General features: G+C 45.4%; 1 protein-coding gene across 1 annotated transcript; it reads left to right on the forward strand.

Annotated features, from left to right (window-relative positions):
- Positions 1 to 7,901: 7,901 nt before the first annotated feature.
- LYRM9 (LYR motif containing 9) lies at positions 7,902 to 22,126 on the forward strand. Its single transcript, XM_032214987.1, has 4 exons — positions 7,902 to 7,948; positions 14,489 to 14,628; positions 18,429 to 18,521; positions 21,571 to 22,126. The coding sequence occupies exons 2-4, from the start codon at positions 14,503 to 14,505 to the stop codon at positions 21,586 to 21,588; spliced, it is 237 nt and encodes a 78-aa protein (XP_032070878.1). The 5' UTR covers positions 7,902 to 7,948; positions 14,489 to 14,502; the 3' UTR covers positions 21,589 to 22,126.
- Positions 22,127 to 23,237: the final 1,111 nt, after the last annotated feature.

Raw genomic sequence — 23,237 nt, forward strand, 5'->3', positions numbered from 1 at the left:
TGAAAGAAATGTCCTTCTGGGTTCAGCTCCAAGTGGGGAAAAAGACACTGGAGACATGGAGGCTGCTTGGAAAGATGGTTTATTGGTGGACAGAATCACGTGGCTTCAGCTCCTGAACAGAACAGGTGATCACATGCTTCAATGTTGGTGGAGAAGAAGAGAAGGAAGGACTGAGATGCTGAAAGTCCCTGGTTTTATGCCTCTCTGGCCTTTGTTCTTGAGCTTGTCTTCTGATTGGTTGTCAGACTCCCATGGGCCCATGCAGGGGCAACTCTCTAGGCTGTGTTTTGAATCCAGGTTTGGTTGAGATCTCAGATGCCATGTGGTCAGTTGGGGCCAATATTATCATGCTTTAATCCCACCCCCCTGCAGCTGAAGTGGAGAAGCCTTTATTATGTAAAGTGGACTAGCTTGGCCTTCTTAATGGCCCATTGACAAAGTGGGGATGGGCAGGAAGCTACAGGCAGCTATTCTGTCTTTTAAAACATGTTTCTTTCTTTTCACATCCAGAGAAATATTCTGCCTTTTCAATATTTCCTAGGATATTTCATTTTTCTGGGAGAGGGCTGGGTGATAACTTCCTACACTTCCTTCCCACTTCTGAAATCCAAACTCAGGTTCCACTCCTAATTCGCCAGGCAAGCACAAAAATTCCAAAAGGGTGTTTGGGATTTCCGCTCGTTTTTCTCCTTCTTCTTACGCATAAAAGGGACAATTACTTCTCTTTATTCCCCAAAGCCAGCGTGGTTCAGTTTTGTTGCTCATTAACCCACCAGGTCTGTATTAACTGCAGCAGCAGGTTCTCTATTAACCGCACAGCAGCTCCAGCTGTAGCCAAATAGGTTTTGCTAGAGGATAAACTGGGTGTGGCAAGGCATAAAAAAGTCCTGCCTCAATATATATATATATCTAGGGAGAAAGGAGGGCTGCTCAGCTACAAAGGACAAGCATCTCTTGGGCATTCAGTCCCTGGGTTTCAGAACAGTGGTGGGATTCAATTTTTTTTAGTACTGGTTCTGTGAGTGTGGCTTGGTAGGCGTGGCATGGCTTGGTGGGCGTGGCATGGCTTGGTGGGCGTGACATGGCTTGGTGGGCGTGGCATGGCTTGGTGGGCGTGGCAGGGGAAGGTTACTGCAAAATCCCCATTCCCTCCCGATCAGCTGGGACTTGGGAGGCAGAGAATAGATGGGGGCGAGGCCAGCCAGAAGTGATATTTGCCGCTTCTCCGAACTATTCAAAATTTCCACTCCCGGTTCTCCCGAACTGGTCAGAACCTGCTGAATCCCACCTCTGCTTCGGAAGCAAAAAGGATCATCAAGCCGAGGTGGCGCAGTGGTTAGGGTGCAGTACTGCAGGCCACTTCAGCTGACTGCTATCTGCAGTTCAGCGGTTCAAATCTCACCGGCTCAAGGTTGACTCAGCCTTCCATCCTTCCGAGGTGGGTGAAATGAGGACCCAGATTGTGGGGGCGATATGCTGACTCTGTAAACCGCTTAGAGAGGGCTGAAAGCCCTATGAAGCAGTATATAAGTCTAACTGCTATTGCTATTGCTATTGCTATTGCTAGTTGGGCACAGAAGGGGGCAACTAAAGGTGGTTTTTGTGTATTTTTCCCTACAAGTAGTCCTCGGCTTACGACTGGTCTGTTAGCAATTCTTTGAAGTTACAGGAGATCCCAGATTTGAAGGTAGTTATGACCCAGATTTGATGTTCCCGATGGAGAACCCCCCCTTCCCCAGATTAAAATATTCTTTATTCTTAATATTAAAAAGAGGCAGGATAGAATAGTTTCAGTCACACATGCCTTAGCCCAGGGGGTCCACACTTGGGAACTTTAAGATTTTTTTATTTATTTTTTTTTATTTGCATTTGTAGGCCGCCCTTTTCCCTGAGGGGACTCAGGGCGGCTCACAGAAAACCAGGGAAAGGGGAAATACAACATTGAGACAACAACACATAATAAAATAATGAGCAACATGCATACAACATTCGGGCGGGGTAGAAATCCTTATCCCCAGGCCTGACGGGCGAGCCAGTTCTTCAAGGCAGTGCGGAAGGCCTGGACGGTGGAGAGGGTACGAATCTCCACGGGGAGCTCGTTCCAAAGGGTCGGGGCTACTGCTGAGAAGGCCCTCCTCCTTGTGGTTGCCAGCCGACACTGGCTGGCCGATGGAATGCGGAGGAGGCCTAATCTATGGGATCTTATAGGTCGTAGGGAGGTAATTGGCAGAAGGCGGTCTCTCAAGTATCCAGATCCACTGCCATGTAGGGCTTTATGGGTGATCAATAGCACCTTGAAGCGCATCCGGAGATCGACAGGTAGCCAGCGCAACTCGCGGACTTCACTCCATGCTGGCTGGGGAATTCTGGGAGTTGAAGTCCACAAGTCTTAAAGTTCCCAAGTTTGGATACCCCTGCCTTAGTCACTTTCCGTCTTGACTATTGTAACACTCTCTACATGGGGCCACCCTTGAAGAGCACCCGTAAGCTCCAGTTGCTGATGGATAGGGTAGGGCAGAAGAGGACAGGATAGGTCTTCCCTAGTGCTGCCTAATTGTAAAGAGATTAATGCTGTCTTTAGTGAAGATATGGCCAAGCCATGGAAGACCAGCGTAGACAGGAGACTGAAGACTGAAAGAAACTCAAAGCAGCCCCGCCTTGACTTTCCTCCACATCAGATACTCAAAGAGAAACTGGGACAAGTTTCCAGAGTCTCTAATTGCGCCCTTTATCAATCAAGTAGCATTCCTAGAATGGAGTTTATGTAATGTTTCTTGACCTGACCAATCTCAAAAGGATGATGATAGCATAATCTCCCAGCAACCCTCGACTTCGTGGCAGATTAATCTTTCCTGATCTCATCTGGTTCCTTTGCAGATGAGTAGGATTGGCAGAGTTCCCTGGAATTGGAGTCCACATATCTGAAGAGTTGCTAATTTGAATTTGAATTTGAATTTATTGACATTTGTATGCCGCCCACTCCCTTGGGACTCTGGGCGGCTCACAGACAAGACAAAAAACTTATATAAAAATTAAAAATAAGAATACAATTATTAAAATTTCACACCATGCATACAGTTAGAGTGGGGCTGGATACCAATCAACAGCCCCTGGCCTGCCAGAACAGCCAGGTCTTAGTAGCTTTATGGAAGGCCGGAAGAGTGGGAAGGGTCCGGATCTCTACGGGAAGACCGTTCCATAGGGCCGGGGCAGCTACAGAGAAGGCCCTCCCCTGGGGAGCCGCCAACCGACATTGACCGGCCGACGGCACCTGGAGGAGGCCCAGTCTGTGTGATCTTATTGGTCGTTGGGAGGTGAATGGCAGGAGACGGTCTCTCAGGTAGCCAGGTCCTAGACCATGTAGGGCTTTAAAAGTAACGACTAGCACCTTGAAGCGTGTCCGGAGACCAATGGGGAGCCAGTGCAGCTCGCGGAGGATAGGTGTAACATGGGTGTATCTAGGTATGAGGGTTGCTAAGTTTGAGAAACCTTGCTCGGTGCTATTTCTTCCTGGTTTTTTTTTAGTCTTTCTTCTTTTTTCTCAACTCTCTTCATCTATTTTGTTCAGGTTTGTCTTTTATTCCTGTAAAAAGCTTTAATACCGTATTTTTCGGAGTATAAGACACACCCACCCCAAAAGAGTATAAAAATTTGGGTGCGTCTTATACACTGAATACAGCATTTTTGGCCTCCTGAAACCCCACCCCCTTCACAAAAATGGACATGCAGAGGGTTCGGGAGGCCTGCAAAGTGCTCCTGGGGGCTGGGGAGGGCAAAACAAGTGAAAAACAGGCTGGTTTTGCTCATTTTTGCCCTCCCCCCCAGGAGCACTCTACAAACCTCCTAAAGGTTAATTCATGCTCTTTTTTGGCATGAAAAATGGGCCATTTTTTGCTCATTTTTGCCCCCCCCAGCCCCTAGGAGCACTTTGCAGGCCTCTCAAACTCTCTGCATGCCCCATTTTTTGCAAAAAAATGAGGGGTGCAGAGGGTTTGGGAGGCCTGCAGAGTGCAAAAACCTTTTTAAAAAAATTTATCTCTTCAAAATCTTGGTGCGTCTTATACTCTGGTGCGTCTTATACTCCAAAAATACGGTAAATATTATAAACAGTGCTTATAAACAAGTGTCACTGGCTTTACTCTCGTCAGTAAATCAGCACGGCTTGCCTTAATACTGTAAATACAGGTACTCCTCGACTTACAACAGTTTAGTGACCATTCAAAGTTACAATGGCACGGAACAAAGTGACTTAACCATTGTTTTTCACACTTTTGAGTGTTGCCGCAGCTCCCTGGTCACATAATGAAAATCCAGATGCTTGGCAAACTGATTCATGTTTTTGAAGGTTGCAGTATCCCGGGTCATGTGATCAATTCTTCAAATTTCTAGGTTCTATCATATCTCAAGACCTAAAATGGACACCTAACATCAGAAACATTATCAAAAAAGCACAACAAAGAATGTTCTTTCTGCGCCAACTCAGGAAGCTCAAACTGTCCAAGGAGCTGCTGATTCTGTTCTACAGAGGAATCATTGAGTCTGTCATCTGCATCTCCGTAACTGTCTGGATTGGCTCTGCAACCCAACAAGACAGACACAGACTTCAATGGATAATTAGAACTGAAGAAACCTGCCTTCCATTGAGGACTTGTGCACTGCATGAGTCAAAAAGAGGGCTGTGAAAATATCTACAGACCCCTCACATCCTGGACATAAGTTGCTTCAACTCCCACTCTCAAAACAACGCTATAGGGCACTGCACACCAGAACAACTAGACACAAGAGCAGTTTTTCCCCAAACACCATCACTCTGCTAAACACATAATTCCTTCAACACTGTCAAACTATTTACTAAGTCTGCATTACGATTACTATTAATTTTCGCATCGTTCCTATCACCCATCTCCTCCCACTTATGACTGCAGGACTGTAACTTTGTTGCTTGTATCCCTATAATTTACATTGATTGTTTCCTAGTATGATTTGATTGCTTATTTGTACTCTACTACTATCATTAAATATTGTACCTTATGATTCATAACAAATGAATATTTTCCTTTATGTACACTGAGAGCAGATGCACCAAAGACAAATTCCTTGTGTGTCCAATCACACTTCTATTTCTATTACATTCTATCATCTTTTGTGATGTTGTGACAAGCAAAGTCAATGGGGGGAAGAGTTTGAGTTTGAGTTTCATTTTATTTATATGCCGCCCTATTCCCAGCGGGACTCAGGGCAGCGCACAAACCCAAGGAGGGGAAGGGAAACACAAAAACTACACAAAAAGTACAGGGCATGTAAAACAACCAACAGCCACACAACTCGAGAGGGGAAGGGAACTCACCAACCCCAGGCCTGCCGACACAGCCAGGTTTTAACGGCTTTTTGGAAGGCCTGGAGAGAGGTGAGGGACAGATTCACTTAACTGTATTAAAGTAGAATAAAATATGGATTAAAAATATAAGAATGAAGACGTGGCATAAAAGGGACAGTTAGAAGTCTGCTTAAAGGAAATGTCATCAGCCTCTAACCACAAGATGTTCTAGCCAACGTCCCTATGTCAAAAGTCCAAACCACGAGGTTCAGATAAAGTTCGTTAGTGACACGTAGTCCATACCTGTACCAAAAGGAGAAGTAAGACCCTCATCTACTTATAAGGCTTTCCCCCCAAAATAACCAATAAGAAATGAGTTAAGTATTTCCATGTTGCGATGCTTTTGAGAATGTATATGAATGTGTGCTTTGATGATGAAGTTTGAAGTTTTATTTTATTTATATGCCGCCCTATTCCCTAAAGGGACTCAGAACTCAACTCAAATGGGAAAGGGAACATACAGAAACAAAACAGACATTTAAAATAACCAACAACCACACCTGTCGAGAGGGGAGGGGAGCTCATCAACCCCAGGCCTGCCGACACAGCCAGGTTTTAACGGCTTTTCGGAAGGCCAGGAGAGAGGTGAGGGTCCGAATCTCCGTGGGGAGTTCGTTCCAAAAGGCCGGAGCTGCAACAGAGAAGGCCATCCCCCAGGTCGTAGCCAGATGGCATTGGCTAGTAGAAGGAACCCGGAGGAGGCTGGCCCTGTGCGATCTAATGGGTCTTTGGGAGGTAATTGGCAGCAGGCGATCTCTCAAGTACATAATGAAGGTTGTTCAGAATTTGCAATGTTAGCCATTGTGCTAACTTTCTGAACCTGGCTACCAAATAAACTTTTCCTGTATCCTGAGAAGTCTAAAGCCTGTCATTTTCTGCAACAGTATTACTAACTTAACAATTGCAGTAATTGCTGTTGAGAGCTAAAGAAGCTTCTTGGATGAGAAGCAAAACGTCTTCATAGAAAAACCAGAAAGTCCAGTTGCCTCTTGAAAAAGCACCTTTGGAAGAATCATGACCTGGATGACTGAGAATCTCCATAGACAACTGCAGTGATTCACTTAACAACTGTGGCCAGAAAGGTCGTAAAATGGGGCAAAATTCATTTAACAAAATGTCTCACTTAGCAACAAAAAATTGGGGCTCAATGGTGGTCATAAATCGAGGAGTACCTGATACACAAACTAACAGCCTCTTTACAGAAGTTTAGTTCTCTGAACTTCACTTTATCCACTAGAGGGCGCACTGTCTCTGCCTTACATCTATCTTAGCTGGTTGCTGGCAATATAGAGATAGAAAAAGAGAAGATAGAAAATATAGAAAAAAGACTGGTTATAATAACTTTATTTGAAGTTTTTTCAAAATTACAAAGGTCCACAGCAGATAATGTGAGTGAAGGTGAGAATCTGACTGAGCAGCAGGTATAATATTCCTCTCCTCTTTTTCTTCCCGATTAATGTTTCCCAACTGCAGCCACTTAAAGATTTGTGGACTTCAATGCGGAATTCTGGGAATTGAAATCCACATCATGGCTAAAATTGGGAAACACTGATCTAGACTCTGAGGATTTGAGATGGCTAAAAAAATCAGTGATGCTTCTCCCGCTTTTAAAATGGTAATATGAACCTCTTTGTTGTTGTTGTTGTTAGTTGTGAAGTCATGTCCGACCCATCGCGACCCCATGGACAACGTTCCTCCAGGGCTTCCTGTCCTCTACCATCCTCTGGAGTCCATTTAAGTTCACACCTTCTGCTTCAGTGACTCCATCCAGCCACCGCATTCTCTGTCGTCCCCTTCTTCTTTTGCCCTCCATCTTTCCCAGCATTAGGCTCATCTCCAGTCAGTCAGGGTTGATCTCCTCCAGGACTGACCGGTTTGGTTGCCTTGCAATCCAAGGGACTCGCAGGAGTCTTCTCCAGCACCAGAGTTCAAAGGCCTCCATTCTTTCAGCCTTTCCTAGTGTCCAACTTTCACAGCCATCCATTGCAACTGGGAAAACCATAGCCTTGACTATAGGCACTTTTGTTGTCAGGATGATGTCTCTGCCTTTTAGTATGCTGTCTAGATTTGCCATAGCTTTCCTTCCCAGGAGCAAGCCTCTTTTAATTTCTTGGCTGCAATCCAGGGGTGAAATTCAGCAGTTTCTGACAGATTCTGGAGAACCGGTAGCGGAAATTTTGAGTAGTTCAGCAAATACCACCTCTGGCTGGCCCCAGAATGGGGTGGGAATGGAGATTTTGTAATAGGGGGGTGGGATAGGGATTTTTGCAGTATCCTTCCCCTGCCACGCTCACCAAGCCATGCCCACAGAACCGGTAGTAAAAAAAAATTGAATTTCACCACTGCTGCAGTCCTTAGAGCAATCTTATTCAACCTTGACAACTTTAAGATGTGTGGACTTCAACTCCCAGAATTCCCCAGGCAGCATGGGGGTAGGATGGTAAGAGGGGTGGGGGAGCATCCTCTACATTATTCCTATCTCTATATTATTCTTATCTCTATGTTGTCGAAAGACGACTTGCGAAGACCGGCTGGAAAGCCAATACTGCGCATGCGTCCCGAGGAAGCTGGGTAAGCGAATTGAACAAAGGTTGCGTCGGGAAAGACGAGGCGCTTCAATGCACGGGGGTCGTTTGGGGAGCGGACGGAGGGCATAAAGTGGGTGGGCTGCTGAAAGATGCGTGCTGGAGGAAAGCAAAGAATTAAATTGTCACCCCAAATGCCCAGGAGTCTGCTATGAAGTCCGGCCCTGCATATCTATCTATCTATCTATCTATCTATCTATCTATCTATCTATCTATCTATCTATCTATCTATCTATCTATCTATCATCTATCTATCTATCTATCTATCTATCATCTATCTATCTATCTATCTATCTATCTATCTATCTATCTATCTATCTATCTATCTATCAGCTTGATTTAGTAAATATCTATTGCTCAATTTAGTTTTTTTTTTTAAAAGATTTAGTTTTAAACTGGCTGAAATTTTGTGACTTCGCCCCTTCACGTTACATGAAATCTTGCCAAGAGCTCATGAAGATTCAGGGAGGGGGGGGAAATGGGACAAAGTCATAAAACTGGGGCAAAGATGTGTTTTTTTTTAAAGGGGTCTGCAAACTGATAGTACAGATAGCCCTCGACTTACACGAGTTCATTTAGTGACCGTTCAAAGTGACAATTTCAGAGGAAAAAGGGGCTTAATGACCGTTTTTCACCCGGCCCTTGCAACATCCGCGTGGTTGCCTGACCAAAATTCAGACTTTGGCTGTTGCCTCATATTTACGACGGTTGCAGTGTCTCGGAGGGCTCATGGGATCCCCTTTTGCGACCTCCTGTCAAGCAAAGTCAATGGGGAAGCCAGATTCACTTAACAACCGTCTTGCCAACTTTTAACAACAGCAGGGATTCACTTAACAACCGTGGCAAGAAAGGTCGTAAAATGGGGCCAAACTCACTTAACAAGTGTCCCACTTAGCAACAGAAATTATGGGGTCAGTTGTGGTTGTAAGCCGAGGACTACCTGTACTTTTCTCTACCTTAAAAGAATAGGTGTGGCACAGAGCAGGTTTCCGAGAGACTGAAACGTTGCCACTTGTTTTAAAATCCAGAACTCCATTTTAAGTAAAAATGTTCGTCTCAGAAGAATAATTTGATATAAAACTTCCCACATTAGCATGAGAAGTCAAGTGTAGACAAGAAACTATGCATGTGGAAGTGCATGGGTGCAAAACTAGCCCTCCCTCCAATAGTTTTTAACTTATGACTATTCATTTAGTGTCCGAAGTTACAACGACACTAAAAAGGTGACTTATAACAATTGCATCATCTCCATGGCCACACAATCAAAATTCAGAGGCTTGGCAACTGGCTCATATTTATGACGGTTGTCATGGGATCCCCTTTTGCGACCACCTGACGAGCAAAATCAATGTGGAAGCCAGATTCACTTAACAACTGTATTACTAACTTAGCAACTGCTGTGATCCACTTAACAACTGTGGCAAGAAAGATAATTTGTTGTTGTTAGTTGCGAAGTTGTGTCCGACCCATCGCGACCCCATGGACAATGTTCCTCCAAGCCAGAAAGATCATAAAATTGGGGCAAAACTCACTCAATAGTTATCTTACTACTGCAATGCGCTCTACATGGGGCAGCCCTTGAAGAGTATTCGGAGACTTCAACTCGTCCAGAATGCAGCCGCGCGAGCGATTGTGGGTGCACCTCGGTACACCCACGTTACACCTATCCTCCGCGAGCTGCACTGTCTACCGATCGGTCTCCGGATACGCTTCAAAGTGCTAGTCGTAACTTATAAAGCCCTTCATGGTATTGGACCTGGGTATTGAGAGACTGCCTGCTGCCAATTACCTCCCAAAAACCCGTTAGATCACACAGGGGCGGCCTCTTCCGGGTTCCGTCCACCAGCCAATGCCATCTGGCTACTACTCGAGGGAGGGCCTTCTCTGTGGCAGCTCCGGCCCTTTGGAATGAACTCCCCACGGAGATTCGGACCCTCACCTCTCTCCAGGCCTTCCGGAAAGCCGTCAAAACCTGGCTCTGCCGGCAGGCCTAGGGTTGATGAGTTCCCCTCCCCTCTCGACCTGTATGGCTGTATGATTCTTGTTTATTTTAATCACGTGTATTGTGTTCTATGTTCCCTTTCCCCCCTTTGAGTTGTTTGCCGCCCTGAGTCCCTCCCGGAGAAGGGCGGCATATAAATAAACTAAATCTGAATCTGAATCTTCTTCAGCAACAGAAATTTTGGTTCAGTTGTGATCCTCAGTCGAGGACAATAGGCGCAAACAGGCTATTTTGGGGGGGCTGCGTTTCAGTCCTTGGTCTTTCTTCTCAAAACCTTTAAAAAAAAAAAGTTCACTCTACTTTAGATAATTTTCCCAGGGACAGTAATTGTCCCTGTCTTTATATAAGGTTGCTTCCTACTCCTTTTCAGCTCAACACAATGAGTCACATACAAAAAAAATGTGTGTGGGGGGGGGGGAGGCAGCCCCCAGATCTGAGCTGTGATTCCAAAGTGAGAAAATGTGACATTTGCATGGCAAAAATCAAGTTTTGTCTGTAGGATACATGAATTGGGTAGTTAATCCTGCGATATTGGGACTTGCAGCCAATCAGATGAAGAGCAGGGACCAAAAAATATTCCAAGGTGGGTGTCAGTTCAGATTTCTTTTAGAAAAATGGCTTTATAAGTTTGCTTATTCAAGTGATAAGTAAGGGCGATGTGAGCCATGGTGGCTCAGTGGTTAGAGTGCAGTACTGCAGGCTACTTCTGCTGACTGCCGGCTGACTGCAATTTGGCAGTTTGAAGCTCACCAGGCTCAAGGTTGACTCAGCCTTCCATCCTTCCAAAGTTAGTAAAATGAGGACCCAGATTGTTGGGGGCAAGAGGCTTACTCTGTAAACCACTTAGAGAGGGCTGTAAAGCACTGTGACGCAGTATATAAGTCTAAGTGCTGTTGCTATATTGGCCACCCACAAAATATATCTATACGCCTATGCATTTGTGGCATGACTTTTAATTCTATTAAAATTTCAAGCTGGAACAGGCTGGCACAAATGAGTAGTAAATCAGAGCTGGTTTTATTTAATAGTCCCTCCAAATCATGCTTGGCCTTGTCTTACTAATTCATTTATTATTATATTTTTTAATGCCATATTTCCCAAGAACTCTTGGGTGAACCTTGTTAAAGTATTCCAATAACATTATAAATCAACGTATTAAAAATACACAGTTTTGGTTGCCACAGGATCAAAACCACGTTGAGACTTTTTTTTTTTTTGCGTGCCGAACCGGTAATAATGCCGCAGGAAACTCACCCCTGGTCCCATGGTCATCTTTTGCGACCTTCTGACAAGCCAAATCAATGGGGAATCCAGAGTCACTTAACAATGGGGCTCCTAACTCATCAACTGCAGTGATTCACTTAACAACTGTGGCAAGAAAGGTCATAAAATGGGGCAAAGCCACCCCTAACAAATGTTTCACTTAATGACATAAAATTTGGGCTCAATTGTGGTTGTAAGTCAAGGACTACCTGTTGTGGCCTACCAGCGGCCAGCAAAGCTGGCAGCGGAGTTGGACAGTGAGGAGGTTGGGGAGGAAGATAGGCCAGTCCTGGAGTCTGGGGAAGGCTCTGATGAGGGCTCTGCGTTGGAGGCAGAGATGGGACCAGGGCCCTCTGACGGTTATCAGCTGCCTTCAGAATCAGACATCAGTGAGACAGACAAACAGCTGGAGCCTGTTCCCAGTGGGTGCATGCGCAGAGTTGCCAGATGAAGGGAACAGCTAAAGAACAGGGGTTGACTTGAGAGTAAGGCCACAAGTGGACAGTGAATGGCCCCTCCCATAGGAAATAAAAGAGGAGCGAAAGGGGAGGGGAGTTTGCAGGAGACAATTAGTTTGCTGAATTGGTTCATGACTCTCTGAGACTCCTTGCCAAATTTTGCAGATATCGGCCTCTCAGCTCTCCCAGCCAGATAAGGTCTGTGACTGTAAATCCTCCCTTGAAAAATTTTGCAGGATGCGAATGAGCAGAATTCACAGTAAATTAATAAAAGGGTTTTTTGTCGGGACAAGGAGTTTGCTGCATGCTCTTGGGAAGTCTCAATCAGAACACTACCTGTAGTCTACTTACCAGAAGGACAAAGAGGAAGGTGAGAGAGTCCAGCAGAGACCAGTATGAATGCCTTAGGAAATTGCTCTTTGACGTAAATGGATCTGAACCACAGAAAGAAGTGCTTCTTGTTTATAGGTTAATTAAAGAGGAAATTCACAAGGATTGTGAGGGGTGCTGCATGTTGAGTCATTTCTTTAAAAACCACAAAGCCCTCCAGACTTGAAGCTTTTTGGCAGCCGCTCATACCAATTAATACGTGGCCTGCTTCATTTGGTTTCAGTTGCAGTTTCTGAGTACAGGTAACTTACAACCTCTTGTGGCCCGCCAGCGGCCAGCGGAGCTTGTGGCAGATTCAGACAGTGAGGAGGTTGGGGAGGAACCTGGGCCAGTCCTGGAGCCTGGGGAAGGCTCTGATGAAGGCTCTGTGTCGGAGACAGAGATGGGTCCAGGGCCATCCGATAGTTATCAGCTGCCTTCAGAGTCAGAGATGAGTGGGGCAGAAGAACAGCTGGAGCCTGTTTCCAGTGTGCACACGTGCAGAGTTGCCAGGAGAAGAGAACAGTTAAGGAACAAATGCTGACTCGGGAGTAAAACCACTGGTGGACTGTGAATGGCCCCTCCCATAGGGCATAGAGAGGAGTGAAAGGGGAGTGGAGTTTGCAGGAAACAATTAATCCAATTCCTTAAAGTGAAGGTCTCTTCCTGACTTCTTGCCAAGTAATTGCTGCTACAGCATGGCGTTTGGAAGATATCGGCCTGGCAGCTCTCCAAGCCTGATAAAGGTCTGTATTTGTGAAATCTCATGAAAGACTGTTTTCCGGGACTTTGCTGGAGAGGAATTCCCTTTAGCCTAAATGAAAGGGGTTTTATCTGGATGAGGAGTCGGCTTCGTGCTTTTGGGAAGCCTAGGTCAGAACACAACCATTAGTTTAGTGACCATTTGAAGTTACAACGGTACAGAAAAAAAGCGACATGATCGGTTTTCACACTTATTATCCTTGCAGCATCTCTATGGTCACATGATCAAAATTCAGATGTTTGGCAACTGATTCATATTTATGATGGTTTTAGTGTCCCATGTGATCACCTTTTTGCGACCTTCTGACAAGCAAAGTCAATGGGGAAGCCAGATTCCCTTAACAACCATGTTAATAATTTAACAAGTACAGGGCTTCACTTAAAAACTTATTTCTAATCATCTTGGTTGCTCTTCCGTAACTGACTGAGGAATTCAGGAAATTGTTCTCTGACTAAACTGCATTTGCTCACGTGGTGCTCAAAGAGGCAACATACTACAACTTTGCAATTTGGAGTCAGAAATAGCTGATCCTTGTGCAGGCTAAGGACTCTGGGAATTGTACTGCATGGAGTTCAGGAGGCCCAAGGTGAGGGAGGTTCTTTCAAACCCTGATTGTGGCACAGGAACTCTTGATTTCAGCCACAATCTCAAGCTATCCCTTGCATGCCGATTCCATGATCTACACCAGGGGTCTCAAACTCGTTTTCATTGAGGGCTGCATCAGGGTTGCATTTGACCGGCGTGGGCGTGGCCAGCTTGACGTCACTCGTGTTGGGGGTGCCTGTGGTGGCCCAAGTGCTCTGCCAGCGAAAATGAGCTCCCAAGCTCCCAGTCCTTCGCTCTTTCCAGGGTGGCCCCACTGGTCAGATCTAAGCACCCCGTGGGCTGGATCTGGCTCCCAACCCTTGAGTTTGACGGTTCCACCACAAATCCGCGAAGCCCTTATCTGCAGAGACATAAGCGCGAAGACTAATTCGCGCCGTTCGAAGCGCTAAGGAAAAACGCGACCCTACCGCGATGACATAATCGTGGAGGCCAAATCCGCGCATTCCCAAGCACTCAGTACCCTAAACCTAACCCTAAACCTAAACCTAACCCTAACCCTAAACCTACCCCTAAACCTAACCCTAAAACAAACCCTAAAACAAACCCCTAAACCTAATCCTAACCCTTACCTTAATTGAAATTGGCTTTCTGCCACGGCACCGTTTTAAAGCGCCCTTCTGTTGCCGCGCTGTTGTCGTGGCGGTGATGACGTCGCGGCTTTAGCGACGCGATTTTATCACCGCTATTTTGACGAGCGTGGTTTTGTCGTGCCACGGAGTTTGACACCCCTAATCCAGGGGTGGTATACACTTACCTTCCTTACTGGTCACAAATGTGAGCATGTGTGCACTAGCTTCGCTCACATACACCACCTCCGCACCTGCGCAAATCTTTCCATGCATGTGCTTTTGGCAGAAAAAAAATGACCTAAATGGAATGCCATAGAGCCGGGCACGGGTAGGTGGAGCCTGAGCGATTTCCGCTAATGGTTCGGGCGATCCGGTCCGAACCAGTAGAATACCGCCTCTGCCCTGATCTACACCTTCTCTATTGCAGGCATTGGAGTTCCTTGGGTGATCTAGAAGGTGATTGACCTTCATCATGTTGCCTTCTTTCTTTCCACAGTTGATGGGTGGAGGATGGCTCCCCTCTCAGGGGCAGAATTGGTGAAGACCCCTCTACAGTTGTACCGCTACCTGCTCCGTTGCTGCAGGGTCCTTCCTGAAAAAAACCTCCAGGATCATTACAAGCACACAATCCAACAGGTATGGAGAGTGGCGTCCCTGTGGTTTTCCTTGGTGGCCTTTTCCGAAGTTGATCTGGACCAGTGTTTCTCAATCGCAGCCACTTTAAGACCTTTGGACTTCAATTCCCAGAACTACTAGCATTCTGGGAGTTGAGATCCACTGCAGTGGTGGGTTCCTACTGGTTTGGACTGGTTCGGCCAGTTCAAACTTGTTCGGACTGATTTGCCGACTTGGGTCACTGGAACTGGCAGTGATCCAGGCCTGTCACGCCCCCAAACCGGTTCCTCGGGCGGTGCCAGTTGTGCTGCCATCTTGGTGCTGCCATCTCATAAGAGCCGAGGTGGCGCAGTGGTTAGGGTGCAGTACTGCAGGCCACTTCAGCTGACTGTTATCTGCAGTTCAGCGGTTCTAATCTCACCGGCTCAAGGTTGACTCAGCCTTCCACCCTTCCGAGGTGGGTGAAATGAGGACCCAGACTGGGGGGGTGATATGCTGACTCTGTAAACCGCTTAGAGAGGGCTGAAAGCCCTATGAAGCGGTATATAAGTCTAACTGCTATTGCTACTGTTTTTCAGTTCTGCGCATGCGCAGAACAATTTTGATTGCACTGAGCAAAGCGTGCACACGAGCGAACCGGCACTAGTGCCTGTCGGAACCCAACCCTGGTCCGCTGGTTTTAAATTTCTTGCTTAACACCGGTCTACAACTTCCAATTGTAGAGAGGAGGATCTGGGAAACATGCAATGTGGTTTATGGCTGCATAGAGCTTAACCAGGTTCTGAGGTAGCCCACTTTACTGTGGTTGGAGGCCATGTCGTTGCAACTGAGCCTTCTCTCTCATTTGCAACCCTGTTGTTGAGCAAGGCCAAAGTTAGATCAAACCGTTCTATCATGAAAGTGGGGTGTTCCTTCAAAAAAAACCAAGAAGAAGTAGAGTCATTCCATTCTGGTGCTATTTTGCGTGGAGAAGTCCTCTTTGGAAGGTCAACCTTCTCCAGTTGGATCTCACTGTGGCACGAAAAAACCGCGCTCGTCAAAATCGCGGTGATAAAATCGCAGCACTAAATCCGCAACGTCATCACCGCCGCGACAACAGCGCGGCAACAGAAGGGCGCTTTAAAACGGCGCCGCGGCAGAAAGCCGATTTCAATTAAGGTAAGGGTTAGGATTAGGTTTAGGGGTTTGTTTTAGGGTTAGGGTTAGGTTTAGAGTTAGGTTTAGGGTTAGGGTTAGGGTTAGGGTTAGGGTTAGGTTTAGGGTTAGGGTTAGGTTTAGGGGTAGGGTTAGCTTTAGCGTTAGGTTTAGTGTTAGGTTTAGGGTTAGGTTTAGGGTACTGAGTGCTTGGGAATGCGCAGATTTGCCCTCCGTGATTATGTCATCGCGGTAGGGTCGCGTTTTTCCTTAGCGCTTCGAACGGCGCGAATTAGTCTTCATGCTTATGTCTCCACGGATAAGGGCTTCGCGGATTTGTGGTGGAACCGGATCTCACGCCTCCATTCCCACCCACCCCATCCTCTTATTGTTTACATAAGGTTAGGATTAGGGAAGGGAAAAAAACCCCTCCCAGTTGCTATTTTGGTCATCAGAAATAATTTCTGTTGTCAAATGTCTTCCTTCCTTCCGCTTGGGCCCTGATTACTCATGGTGTGGTCTCTGCTAGCTTAGCGCGGTTGTGTAGATTTTCACACGGCTGGAGGAAAGGCACCAGCAGCTGATCTCTGCCTCCCTCTCCCTCTCACACTTTCTCAGAAGACTCTGTACATAGCTCTGTCATCCGAACTTCTTCGCTTCTCTAACAGCATGCAATAGCTACCTATTGTTCCTCAGGATGACTCCTCTTGACCTTGTTCCTGATGCTCAGAAAAGCAACGTAGTAGAACCAGTGTTTTTTTTCAAAATTTATTGATAGTTTGATAACATGAGCAGGCTCCGTGGGGCTTACAAAACCAGAAATGTGATATGGATGGCTTAAAAAAAGAAAAAGAAAGTCTAGAAAAAGCACCACACAGACCACTAGATCAAACATCTCTTAAGAGGGCCATCACTGCTCTTGCCCAAGGCTTAGAGCAGGCATGTCCAACCTTGGAACTTTTCATATTTTGGGGTACAATTTCCTGAATTCCTCAGCCAGCATGGAAGAGCAACAGAGAGGATTAGGGGACTGGAGGCTAAAACATATGAAGAACGGTTGCAGGAACTGAGTATGTTTAGTTTGATGAAAAGAAGGACTAGGGAGACATGATAGCAGTCTTCCAATATCTCAAGGGATGCAACAAAGAGGGAGTCAAACTATTCTCCAAGGCACCTGAGGGTAGAACAAGAAGCAATGGGTGGAAACTAATCAAGGAGAGAAGCAACTTAGAACTTAGGAGAAATTTCCTGACAGTCAGGACAATTAATCAGTGGAACAACTTGCCACAAGAAGTTGTAAATGCTCCAACCCTGGAAGTTTTTAAGAAGAGATTGGATAACCATTTGTCTGAAGTGGTGTAGGGTTTCCTGTCTAAGCAGGGGGTTGGACTAGAAGACCTCCAAGGTCCCTTCCAACTCTTGTTATTCTGTTATTCTATTCTGTCATATGCTGTCCATCTCACCAAGCGGTGTGGTGGCCTAGAGGTGGATCTTTCGCTCAGGAGACTGTGAGTTCGACCCTACAAAGCGGCAGATATTTCTCTCTCTGGACGCAAAGAGAAAATATCTGCTGTGAACTCCATGTAGGCATCAGGAAGGAAATCCAGCCTGTAAACACTCAGTTCCATTGAGTCACCCCGACTCCATCCTGATGCAAGGGATTAGAGGGTCATTTAAAATATGTATGCTGTCCATGTCACCAGTAACCTTGCCCTCACTGTCTGAATTGTTTGACTATATATCCTTAACGTCTCCTATCACCAACTGTATGAGCTGTTGCTGGCTACTGTACTCGTGGCACGACAAAACCGCGCTCGACTAAGCCGCGCCCGATTAAACCGCGTCGCTGATGTCATCAACAGGGCAACAACAGCGAGCGCGGAGAAAGAAGGGCGCTTTAAATAGCGCTTTGAAAGCAAGCCGATTCAACTTAAGGTAAGGGTTAGGTTTAGGGTTAGGTTTAGGGTTAGGTTAAGGGTTAGGGTTAGGTTTAGGGTTAGGTTAAGGGTTAGGGTTAGGGTTAGGGTTAGGGTTAGGGTTAGGTTAAGGGTTAGGTTTAGGATTAGGTTTAGGGTTAGGTTTAGGGGGGTTAGGCTTAGGTTTAGGGGTTAATTTTAGGTTTAGCGTTTACAGCGTGCTTCTGTCTCCGCGCTGTTGTCGCGCTGTTGATGACGTCAGCTACGCAGTTTCATCGAACGCGGTTTAGTCGAACACGGTTTTGTGGTGGAACCACTGTACTGACCCATGGCAAGGGTACCGTATTTGTCAGAGTATAAGATGCACCAGAGTATAAGACGTATAAGATTTTGAAGAGGCAAATTAAAAAAATAAGTTTTTGCACTCTGCAGTCCTCCCAAAAATGGCCCGTTTTTTGCGAAAACAAGCCTCTTTTGTCAAAAAAAGAGCATGCATAGCCTTTAGGAAGCTTATAGAGTGCTCCTCGGAGCTGGAAAAACCAGCCTGTGTTTTGCTCATTTTTACCCTCCCCAGCCCCCAGGAGCACTCTAGAAGCCTCCTAAAGGCTATGCACGGCCATTTTGGTGAAGGGGCGGGGTTTCAGGAGGCCAAAAATGCTGCATTCAGTGTATAAGACGCACCCAGATTTTTACCTTCTCTTTTGATGGAAAAAGGTGTGTCTTATACTCCGAAAAGTACGGTAATCGATTTATATAATTGTCCATTTACAGAGTTTCAAAGTTCATGCCGATGAAGATAGTCCTGAGAGGATTCAACAGATTATTAAAAGGGCCATCCAAGATGCTGACTGGGTGATGGACAAAGTAAGTGTTTCTGCATCCTATCATCTTTGCCAGATGTTCCAAGGAGCTGCTGTCCAGCAATAAACAGGATTCACCTGGCTGGGCAACTGCAGTTGAATATCTGGCTCCAAACTCTTTAAATCTGGGTGAGTTGCCAGGAGGGTGATAGTTGTGTTTAGGTAGATGAGAAAACCCTGCTGTGGATACTTAACCATAAGGATCAGGGATTCAAATATTTTTTTTGTTAGTTTATCAACTAATAAAATACAGAATTTTTTTTAAAAACGAAACTGATGGGAAAATAGGGAAGGAAAAGGGGGAAATTAAAAAGTGAAAGGTAAAAGGAAGAAAAAAAAATGAAAGGCATTGACTCCTTTTGGCACAGTAAAATAAGATAATAACGTACAACCTCAACTTTTTAACTTTTACATAGTAATATACCCTAGCCATTTGTTTAACGACAAACCTATCTAAACAGCAAAACCCAAAATCAAAGGTTCATTTTTTTCCCCACCTCAAGCACAAAGTCCAGAAGTGGTTTCCAAACAGAAACAAAACTAATTGTACTCTTTTCTTTAATCAAAGCAGTCAGTTGAACCATCTCTGCTAACTCCATAAACTTTTGCACCCATTTGTCCATTGTGGAAATCAAAGTGTTCTTCCATTTTTTGTGTCTGTGTGCATGAAGTATTCTTGCTGCCGTCACCATAATATAATAAACCTTGGAACATACAAACCACAGGTTAATGGGATAACAGAGATAACCATAACAGAGCCAATCAAGGCCAAGCAGTGCGTATTTCGTTCAAGGCTCTTACAGTCTGTATAGCAGCGTTTCTCAGTTTCAGCAACCTTGAGATGTGTGGACTTCAAATCCCAGAATTCATCTTAAAGTTGTTGAGGGTGTTAAAACACTGCTACATAGACCAGGGGTCGGCAACCTTAAATACTCAAAAAGCCACAAAGATCCTAACTGGAAGCCCCCCATTCAATTCTGGAGCAGACCGGAAGTCCGGTTCCCCCACCATAGAGTCTCCTCCTGTGCTGTGTCCTTTTCCCTCTATCTGTCCTAACTCTATCAATGATGGAGCCGACTGGCAAAAGGGAGCCACAGCAGAGGGATGAAAGAGCCACATGTGGCTCCAGAGCCGCAGGTTGCTGACCCTTGATATAGACTCATCTCACAATCTGACCCAATGTTTGGGGGAAAGAGCCAGGTTTTTAGAGCCTCATGGAAGGACAGAAAGGCCAGGGCCATCAGGGGGAATGATATTTCATAGGACAGGCCCTGCAACTTAGAAATATCTTAGGCCAGAGTCTGCCAGAGCAATATTTCTCAACCGTGGCAGCTTTAAGATGTGTGGAATTCTGGGAGTTGAAGTCCACACATCTTAAAGCTGATGCGGTTGAAAACCGCTGTGCCAGAGCATTCATGCAGATGATGGCTCACTCTCTGCTTGAAGACCTCCAACAAAACAGCAATAAAACATATACCCATTCAGGACAGCATCTGTAGCTCAGGGTAAACAGTGGGGTCCTCGGTGCTCTCTGAGCGTGTTTCATTACCTAATGAGGAAATGATGATGTTACCTAGTTGGGTAATGAAATGTCTTCAAGAAAACAACCAAGCTCAGAGAGCATCGAGGACCCCCACAATAAAGCATGGTCTTTTTATCCAACCTGCTGTGCTTCCCATGTATCGGGTCACAATTCCAGCCAAGTTGGCTTTTCTTTGAGTAGTTGCCATTGGGATAAAAGGGCGCATGAATGACAGATAAATGACCAATGTGTGTCAGAGTTCTCACACAGACAATGAAAACTAACATAACAGTAAATAGGTTGATTGCCAAAAAAGGACAGATGGAAACAAGCTGAGTTCAAGTGAGGGCACTAAGCACTGTTACGTTGGACTTTGTTCTGGGAGAAGACAGGACTTCTTTTAAAGAGTTGCCAACAGATCCTTCAAATATTCCCCTATGAAATATACAGGGACGCGGTAGCTCAGTGGCTAAGATGCTGAGCTTGTTGATCAGAAAAGTGGCAGTTTCAGCAGTTCGAATCCCTAGCGCCGCGTAACTGAGTGAACTCCCGTTACTTGTCCCAGCTTCTGCCAACCCGTTTTAAAGCATGTAAAAATACCGTGACCCGACAAAAGCGCGAACGTCATAAGCGCGCCGATAAAACCGCGGCACTAAAACCGCGATGTCAAAAGCGCGTTGACAACAGCGCGCCGACAGAAGCGCGATTTAAGTTAAGGTAAGGTTTAGGGTTAGGTTTAGGGTTAGGGTTAGGGTTAGGTTTAGGGTTAGGGTTAGGGTTAGGGTTAGGGTTAGGTTTAGGGTTAGGTTTTGGGTTAGGTTTTGGGTTAGGTTTTGGGTTAGGTTACAGCGCGCTTCTGTCGGCGCGCTGTTGTCGGCGCGCTTCAGGGCTCATTTGTCGCTCCTTCGTCACATGGTTTTGTCGGCGCGGTTTTGTCACCGCGGTTTAGTCAGGCGCGCTTTTGTCGTTCGCGCATTTGTGGTGGAACCAAAAATACAAGTAGAAAAATAGGAACCACCTTTGGTGGGAAAGTAACAGCATTCTGTGAACCTTCGGTGTTTAGTCATGCTGGCCATATGACCCCGGAGACGTCTTTGGACAGCGCTGTCTCTTCGGCTTTGAAACAGAGATGAGCACCGCCCCCTAGAGTCAGGAACGACTAGCACATATGTGCGAAGGGAACCTTTATCTTTACCTTGAGGATAGATAAGGCAGCAATTTAGGTAGGTAACATAGAGAAGCTAAGTAGGTGTGTGTCTGAAAGAGGGGAGGGAGGGAGGGAGAGAGAGAGAGAGAGAGAGAGGGAAGGAAAAGCTTTTGGGGTCAGTCTATTTATTAATACTTTATTGATTATAAAGCCCAAAAGTTTGGGACAACCATGGTCTTGATGATTGCAAATCTCCATAGACATTGATTGTAAAGATTAACTGTAATTGTAAAGATATTAGTACTATTAATACACAATACTAATTTTCTTTATCCATCTTTGAACTTTTCTTCCCTCCCTTCCTTCCACCCTTTCCCCTTTTAGTATAAGAAACCAAAGTAAAGTAGAAACAGTTGGTGGAGAAATGAAGATTGTTTCTTAAAGCAATTAGACTGAAGAAAGCAACTCGTGACAGTAGCTGGTTCATTGGAAGAGGAGAAACTCAGTGAGAACTTCTTTGCTATCGAAGGTCAACTTTTAATAAATAAGGGATAAGCTGTCTAGAGCAATTGATCTTTAGTAACTGAATTTTCTGAGCCGAAATAACATGGCCTCTACAGGGCTTGGAGCAGGAGTCATCATGAGGATGTGTTTCCACAAGATATATTCCATGTTTCCACAGGATTTAGATCTCTGGTCTGTTATCAATCATGGTTTATGTTGGTAGCATGTTGGCAGCATGCAGGAAAATGGATTAATTTTGGTCCAAGGGATCCTCTTTCCCTGGAAGCGATATTAAAATCAAGTTTTGATTTGCCTCAACTGCTGCCGATTTCATTGCCTGGATACTCTGCCATATATTTCATCCTTCCCATTCACTTCTATAGAATACCCAGGGTTTGTTTTTTTAAATGGCAGAAATAAATTCTCATTTTTCTTATTTTCTTTTTTTTATAAATGGTGTCTTGATGCTGAGAAGTGAAATGGTTCCAAGAGTCTGTGAGTTCTAGTCCCTCCTTAGACATGAAAGCCAGCTGAGTGATTTGGGGCCAATCATCAGGAGATTATGAGTTCTAATCCCGTTTTAGGCATGAAAGTTGATTGAATGACTTTGAGCCAATCATCGAGGCACTGTGAGTTCTAATCCTGCCTTAGGCGTGAAAACTGACTGGGCAACTTTGGGCCAATCACCAGGACGCCATGAGTTCTAATGCTGCCTTAGGAAAGCCAGCTGAGTGACTTTGGGCTAATCACTCTCTCTCAGCCCAATTCATCTCACAGGATTATTGTTGTTGTTGTGGGGAAAATAGGAAGAGGAAGGAGTATTTAGGTATTTTTCCTACCTTGAAGTATTTATAAAAAATAATGGAGGTGGGATAAAGAAAGGAAAGGGAAAAAAGGAAAAGAAAGAAAAGAAAAATAGAATGGAAAAGAAAAGAAGAAAAGTTGATACTCAGAAATGGATGCTTCCTGGGTGACTTTCAACTCCTTATCTTTTTCAAAGAGCCGAGGTGGCGCAGTGAGTAGAGTGCAGTACTGCAGGCCACTTCAGCTGACTGCTAGTTCAGCAGTTCAGCAGTTCAAATCTCACCGGCTCAGGGTTGACTCAGCTTTCCATCCTTCCGAGGTGGGTAAAATGAGGACCCAGATTGTTGTTGGGGGCAATATGCTGACTCTGTAAACAGCTTAGAGAGGGCTGAAAGCCCTATGAAGCGGTATATAAGTCTAACTGCTATTGCTATTGCTTTCAGTCCAGATACCTCTGGTTGGGCATAGGTCACCCACAAAGAAGAGGGAATCAACCTATTCTCCAAAGCAGGACAAGAAACAATGGACGGAGACTAACAATGGATGGGACAATGAAGCAGGGGAAGAGCTTGCCTTCAGAAATCGTGGGCGCTCCATCACTGGAGGTTTTTAACAAGAGTCTCTAGACAGTCACTTACCTGAAATAGTATAGTTTCTTCTGCTTGAGCAGGGGGCTGGACTAGAAGACCTCCAAGATTCCATTCTGTTCTGTATCCCATATCCCACATTCCATTCCATTCTAT

The sequence above is a fragment of the Thamnophis elegans genome, chromosome 4 (assembly GCF_009769535.1).
Source record: "Thamnophis elegans isolate rThaEle1 chromosome 4, rThaEle1.pri, whole genome shotgun sequence".
Taxonomy (NCBI): domain Eukaryota; kingdom Metazoa; phylum Chordata; class Lepidosauria; order Squamata; family Colubridae; genus Thamnophis; species Thamnophis elegans.

Bases quoted from the DNA above. Each gene is read 5' to 3' on its own strand.
- LYRM9 (XM_032214987.1), top strand. From the start codon at position 14,503: ATGGCTCCCCTCTCAGGGGCAGAATTGGTGAAGACCCCTCTACAGTTG. The intron at 14,629-18,428 runs GTATGGAGAGTG...GTCCATTTACAG, and splicing joins ACAAGCACACAATCCAACAG to AGTTTCAAAGTTCATGCCGA.